Source organism: Babylonia areolata, chromosome 1, assembly GCF_041734735.1.
Source record: "Babylonia areolata isolate BAREFJ2019XMU chromosome 1, ASM4173473v1, whole genome shotgun sequence".
NCBI lineage: Eukaryota > Metazoa > Mollusca > Gastropoda > Neogastropoda > Buccinidae > Babylonia > Babylonia areolata.
In genome coordinates, this window is record NC_134876.1 from 88853732 (window position 1) to 88861231 (window position 7500).

Here is a 7500-nt window from a genome sequence, read left to right on the forward strand (position 1 = left end):
AAACAATATTGCGCCTCGGGGATGGGCACAAAAAAAAAGAAAAAAGAATGAAGCCTAATTATATGCAAACTGCATTTACTGTTATTTTTTATTTTTTTTTTTTTTGTATTCTCTAAACCTGGCACTTTGATCTGAAATTCTGACCCAACAACAAGAGCAGTCATTATTATCATTTTATGTTCAAACAGGAACTTCTTTTGCTAAGCTTGGAAGTTTTATTTATTTTGCAAACGTTTTGGTGCAGATAGTAAAAAAGGGAAAGTACTCTGTAATTAATGCTAGGGGACCTAATTTGCTTTAAACTGATCTTTCTCATCTTAAAAAGCTTGGGTGTTTTTTTTAAGTGTATCACAAGTGAGTCTTGAAGGCCTTGCCTCTCTTGTTGTTGTTGTTGTTGTTGTTGTTCTTGTTTTATATACAAACTAGAAAGATGTGAGTGAAATGTTGATGTCACGTTTGTGATAAGTCAAAAGGTTTTGATTTTTATTCATTATTTTCTCCCTCAAAGCAGATGTGTGTATCTTTGCCACCTCCTTGAAACTGAAACTGAAACTGCTTTTTAGTACACCCAAAAACAAACAAAAAATCATTTGAAAACTTAAGGGGAAAGAACAAGAAATTCATGGATATGAAAAATACTAGTTTTGTGTTTTTGTTAAACTTCCCCTTCCTTAGAACAAATACTTTGAAACCGCAGTGCTAGTCACAGTACAAAGATACGGCTAAAACGACAAAGCATTTGGAAAATTATATATCTGTCTTCTTCACCACACGAGCAGTGTCTGACCAAAAGGTCGTTCGTTTCCTTGAGGGTGAGTTTTGACCGGGGAATTCTTTTCTTTGGGGAGTTCCGTCATTCAGAAAGACCACATCGAAGGAGGTCGTGTGTTTGTGTGTTTCTGTGTGTGTGTGTGTGTGTGTGTGTGTGTGTGTGTGTGTGTGTCTGTGTGTCTGTGTGTCTGTGTGTGTGTGTGTGATCGAGATATTGTTTGGATTCGGCGACTGTATATTGAAATATTCTGTGTGTTTCGACTTGGTGGGACAAATAGGATATACAGCTGTGTGTGGTTCATTCTGTGTCTGGTTTGTGCTTGAATGTGATGTCCATCTCCAGGAAAATTGTGATAACTTCTAAACCATACCTCAAGTCTGACTTTTCTGCGATAACAGAATGTAATGAAACGTGATTTATTTTTATTTTTAAAATATATATAATATAGGATCTCTTATCTGCTTGAGGCATTAAAAAAAACATTATATGCAACGTGTTTACGCTTTTCTTTTGCTTAGTATTTAGTGGGTTTATTATCATTATTTTTATGATGATGATGATGATTATTATTACTATTATTATCATGATTATTAACATTATGCCGAATATTGTTATTAACATTATTATTATCATCATTATCATTTCTAATTTGCAAAATAATTCATACTATTATCATCATTATCGTTATCATTAACGTTATCATTACTATTGTTGATACTAGTATTGTTATCATCATCATTATAATTATTATCATCATTCAGGACTGTTAGCCTTTCCTTTTTTATTTGTTTAATTTCCTTTTAATTTTGTTCCTATAAAGCTAACTTTTGCTTTGATTCGATGTTAGCAGTGACAGAAGTGTCGATATTGTATGCGAATTTGGAGGTTTGTATACGCGTCTCCGTGCATGTGTGTGTGCGAGTGTATGTGTGCGTGCGTGCGTGCATGTGTGTGTGTGTGTGTGTGTGTGTGTGTGTGTGTGTGTCTGTGTCTGTGTGTGTCTGTGTCTGTGTATTGAATGTTAAGGCAGAACGGGAAAGGGAGACAGTGCGTGTGTATATTGTTTGATCTCAACGCACGTTGTGATAATTATCCTATTGCATTTTATTGTGTGTGTGCTAAATGTGTGTGTGTGTGTGTGTGTGTGTGTGTGTGTGTGTGTGTGTGTGTGTGTGTGTGTGTGTTGTGATAATTTCTCATTAATTATTTAAATGAATCATGTCGTTTAGTTTCATGTCATGCACACCCAGACGTGTTACGGTATATGTCACTTGGCGATTAGAGTATATGTCATATGCTATCAGTTTCTCATGAAGGTTTCCAGGTTGACTATTTTTCACACACTGGTCGTGCCAGTTTCTTTTCGGAGAGAAGGTCTCACAGAAATTAACACTCAAATAATTGTGCAAAATTCTGTCCTGGCACTATTGTAATCCGCTTTACAGACATAATTTTCATGTTAAAGGCATATGCTAAAATGACAGTCATTTTGTAGTTCACCGATTTTTATTTTTTAATCTTATCAAACAATATTTTAGCTTTGTTTTGTTTTTTTGATGAGATCTGAATCCGCGCGCCGCGCGTTTGTGTGTGTGTGTGTGTGTGTGTGTGTGTGTGTGTGTGTGTGTGTGTGTGTGTGTGTGTGTGTGTGTGTGTGTGTGTGTGTGTTGTGTTGTGTTGTGTTGTGTGTGTTGATTGTCAATGTCCTTTTATGTGCGTGAGAGAAAGAGAGGTAAAAAGCGAGTGGAGAGACAGAGACAGAGAGAGACACAGTCGGAGAGAGCTTGAGCTGATGCACGTTTTCTTCAAATAAAAATGACATCCTCGTACATTCAGACTGAACATGCCACCACTGCAACAGTTACTGAATGGGACATTTGCGTGTGTCAAAACGGACAATTATTCTGCTGCTTGCTTCGTACGCGTATATTTTCTGTGGCTACAGATGACCTAGATATGAGCTGAACGTTTTTTTTACCGTTCTTTTTCGATGTTTTTCTTATTTGGTTATATGTCTACAATTTATTTGTTTATGTATTATCTATCAAGATATCTATCAATCAATTTATGAATTAATTTCATTTTATTTGGTGTGTGTGTGTGTGTGTGTGTGTGTGTGTGTGTGTGTGTGTGTTTGTGTGTGTGTGTGTGTGTGTGTGTGTGTGTGTGTGTGTGTGTGTGTGTGTGTTATAGGTCTATCCGTGTATTGTAGCAAGCATACATCACATAATTAATTTTGAAAAGAAAGCTTACATGCATGCTTAAAATCAAAACCCAATCCAGCTGCCAATTACAATATAAACCTAAAACGTGATCAGGTATTTGCTCGTGTTCCGTGTTCTGATCGACACGAATGGAATTCCCAATTACTGCCGTAACTCAGACCTCTGTTACCGCTGTAAATGACCGTCAGTGTACTGTTTAGACGTGGAACTGATCGCCGTTTTTACTGGACGTACGCAGGCATAGTTCCAGCATCGATCTGTTTTTCTCGCATCACAGAACCTTCAGTTTCCGTCGTGCAAACTGTGTTGACATAGCAGCATCCTGTTTTTTGTGACATTTTGGGAATGCAGCTGTCCGTTGAACAAAGGGTCGTGGCTCGGTCAATATCTGCCGGTCTCCTGGGGGTAATACTTAATTTGTCAGGTCATTCTTCTTGTTCCAGTGCTCGAAAGTTTGTTGACACAGTCAGTCGTGTTGCTCTCAATCTTTAGCATGCTATTGAACTCAGTAGTTTTGCTGACACTGAAAACCTGCTTGTAGCAGTTAGTTTTCTATACCCTGAACAGGATTACTGACCTAAATGACGGACAGCATGTGGTTCTAATCAAATTAATTTAACGTTCAATGTCCAAGTTTGGCAATGTCAGCCTTACTTTTCATCAGTGCGGTGAGTTCGATTTCCGCTGAACAAATTTCTGCTGAGCAATTTCTGCTAAATTAGTTTTCCCGAAGGGGTAGAAGAGTAAGAGGCGATCTCATAGAGATATAGAAACGTTTTGATGATCGTGTCGATGTAACTTGAAATAAAGTCTTTTCTTCACCCCAGTACAGTTCCACGAGAAATGCTGATGGAAGTTAGTATGTGCAACGTTCTTACATTAACATAAGAAAGTTTTGTTTCAGTAACAGAGTTAATAATGTATGGAATGAACTGTCACCCGAACACCGTCTGGTAATACATTCAGTATTAAGCTGGACGATTCCTCACATTTCTCACCATTTTAAAGAAGTTAGTTAGTTAGTTTACTAGTAAATCCTTTGGCAAACTGGGCATGGATCATTGACCAAATCATACCAAGATCGTTTTTAGTGAAGGCTGTAAAATTTCCACAGCTTGTTTTGTCGCAACTGCTACTACAGTTACTGCTGCTGCTGCTACTACTACTACTGCTGCTGCTACTACTACATAAACCAGCCTGCTATCTAAATGTATCAGATTTCAGAATGCAAATTCCACTCAACTGGTAAGCTTACTGTTAGACCACAGCCGTTGTCCGTTGTAGCAGGGAATATATTATTATCTGTTGAACATTTCTTTTCATGGTCAGTCTTTATTTTCTGTCACAACAGTAAGTCCAGCTCAGACTGAATGAGTCGATACGTCTGACTCAAAAACCATCTAGATTCCGGTTACAACATTCGCTACAATCTTGTTCCATACAACAATTTCTGTTGACACAATGTGTGTTGTTGTTTTTTCCTTTGTGATAATGGTAACTCTGTTTACCGCTGAACAAATTACTTTGACACAGTACCAACTTGTCTGTCATAAGTCTGAATCTATCGTCCACTGAACTATACGATGGGGATGTGTGTGTGTGGGGGGGGGGATGAAATAGTCTCCTGTTAACCACAAAATTAAAGGAAAAAATACAAAGCTATAACTAAATATGATGATAGTTATCAATTTGTTGTTGAAGCTATACCAACAGTATTTTGTGTAAACATTTTACAAAGTAACCATAAAAGAAAGGATAGATTATATACACTGTGTTAGGAGAGTGTTACTGAGCACTTCCCACTAACATTGGCCAGGGGCTATGGGGTTTGTTTCACTACCTGCATGTTACAGCCTATCTTACCAATTATCGCTCTTTCCCTGAGCGAACATAGATGTTGAAATATCTCTCTCTCTCTCTCTCTCTCTCTCTCTCTCTCTCTCTCTCTCTCTCTCTCTCTCTCTCTCTCATAACCCCCCTCTCCCTCCCTTCCCCTTTCTCCCCCATCACTTTCTCCCGTAGCATGCATTCAGATCCTATTGAATCATTTATGTTGACAAAATGTCAGGGTTTTTTTTCCTGAAGCAGAATGTCAGTTCCATGGAGCTAAACGCTTGACGCACGCTCTGAGAGTGTTCTATTATTCACCCACTCCGGAAACCCTTTTAACAGAGGTCAGTTGTTTTCCTGCAATAATGTTTCGTTGACACAAATTTTTGTTGACAAAATGTCAGTCTGTTTCCTAACTCGAAATGCCAGCTCTGCTGAGCAAAACTAGTGACCCATTTTTTTCCTGCCAGCTTTCTGTTACTCACCCACGAAGAAACATCCTTTCAACACAATGCCAGTCCGGTTTGTGTGTGTGTGTGTGTGTGTGTGTGTGTGTGTGTGTGTGTTGTTGTTGTTGTTGTTGTTTTTCTTTTTTTTCTTTTCTTTTTTTGTTTTGTTTTGTTTTTTTCAGTTATCATTGTGGCACTAATATCAACTGAATATTGTTCGCTGTTGCAGACACAGTGGCTATCTGCTTTGCATCGTCACTCGGACTCATGCGTCCACTGAACAAAACTGGTTCATCACCATACCTTCAGTTAGAAGTCCATATCAAAAGACTGTCAATGGTCCGTGGGTTGCCTTGAGACCATCACCATCACGGGAAATTCTTGTACATATCATTCGTGGTGACAACAGTTAAAGACTCGGGTACAGAGTGCATTACGTTTCCTGCGGCTGACAGATAATCGTTAACGTTGTAAAAGCCGTTCCTCAAGGACAGTCTCAATCTCTCGGCCTCACAAGTTCGGGTCCAGTGGCACGAAGAGACCAATATATCTGGGAACGTCTTCAGCTGCACTGGATGGTCGTGCGGTCTTTCGTGCTTCGCTTTCTACAGTGCTCCGCTACATCGTATTTTCAGCCTGGTGCAAATAACTGAACCAAATGTTCCACCTTGTCCGGCTTTCGTCAGGATGATTTCATGGTGAGTCCAGGTTCCACTGAACACAGTTCTATGGACACAAAATGCCAGGATGCCTGCTGCTTTGGTGACGTACGTGGATTCATCTGGGGGCCGGGGTCATTCCTGAACGTGAGCTGAGGATGGGGCAGGGCATCAGGATCACGTGGGCAGTGCTGGTGTCCCTCCTGCCGGCTCTTCACACCGTCTGTGTCGTCACAGGCTGGAACTATACAGGTGAGTGGACACTGTGCTTTTGTGTTGGTAGTTCTTCCTCTTGTAGATTTGTGTGTGAGTCCACTGATAAGCGGACGCTAGTTGTGATTAATCACAGTTGAGGAGACGTTTTGTTTCGGTCTTTACATCAGTTCTTGCTCTATTCATCGCGTTTTTATAAGGACGGGGCGTGTGGATAAGCGTTCATACATGGAAATTACTGTTGTTTACGCCTTCATGCTGTTGTTAGCTAGCTAGGGAGTCATTTTTACTCCTTCATATTGGACCTAGGGACCTAGTTCTATTCTTTCGTTGTGGAGTTACTTTCTTATCATTACTCATTCATGGTCGATCCCAGGAGTTCTTTTTACCTCTCCTTGGTGGAGATAGGAGTTATTCGTTACCCCTTCATAGTGTAGTAAGACCTTACTTTGTCTCCCCCATTGTGGACCGAGGGACTTAGTTTGTCTCTTTCATAATGGGGCCGGGGACTTATTATTTCCATTTCAACGTGAAGCAATGAATTTGTTTTTACTCTTTCGTGGTGGAGCAAGAGGCTTATCTTTTTACTCCTTCATTGTCACGCAAGTACTTGTTACTTCTTCATTTTTTACTACTTTACTAATATTCATGTACTAGCCTCCCCCCCCCCCCTTCAATATTCCTTGTGATCCCTGGTACACTTTGTAATAAAGAAATATTCTATTCTATTCTATTCTGTTCTATTCTATTTTATTCTATTCTTGTGGAGCTAACGATGTATATTTATTGTGGAGCTGGGGATGTTTTCTTTTTCATTCCTTTGTAGTGAAGCTAGAGACTTCATAGTGGACGTAAAGACGTATTTTCCACTTCTTCTATACAGCGACGCGAGTTCAACCGGACATTGGCACTCATTGACACACTGATGCGGAGTCATGCGTGGGAATCATTGCACAGTCACACACAGCCGTTTACCTCTGAGCCATAGCGACGCATGAGGTCCTAGTTATTAGTTATGTCGATCTCTTCTTATCTTCCACGTTACAGGTTTTATACTGCTTATACTGTACTTGTCTCTGGGTTTTCTTCGTTTCCTTCCTTTTTTTGCGTTCATTTCTATCATTTCTTCCTGATCCCGCAGTTCCCTTCGTTTCCTCCTTCAACGCACGCACATACACACACACACACACACACACACACACACACACACACGCATGCAAACACACACACACACACACAAGCACGCGCGTACGCACGCACATACGCACACATGCACTCGCACACGTGCACACACACGCGCGCGCTCATACTGAACATTATTCACACGTGCTTTGTAAGACGTGATAATCAGA

General features: G+C 40.0%; 1 protein-coding gene across 1 annotated transcript in view; it reads left to right on the forward strand.

The window, feature by feature from the left end:
• Positions 1–5878: 5878 nt before the first annotated feature.
• The window catches only part of LOC143294034 (uncharacterized), a 19837-nt gene continuing 18215 nt past the window's right edge, over positions 5879–7500 (forward strand). The window contains exon 1 of the mRNA XM_076605437.1: positions 5879–6187. Within this exon, the coding sequence (XP_076461552.1) occupies positions 6094–6187 (94 nt within the window). The 5' untranslated portion in view covers positions 5879–6093. The remainder of the gene's footprint in view (positions 6188–7500) is intronic.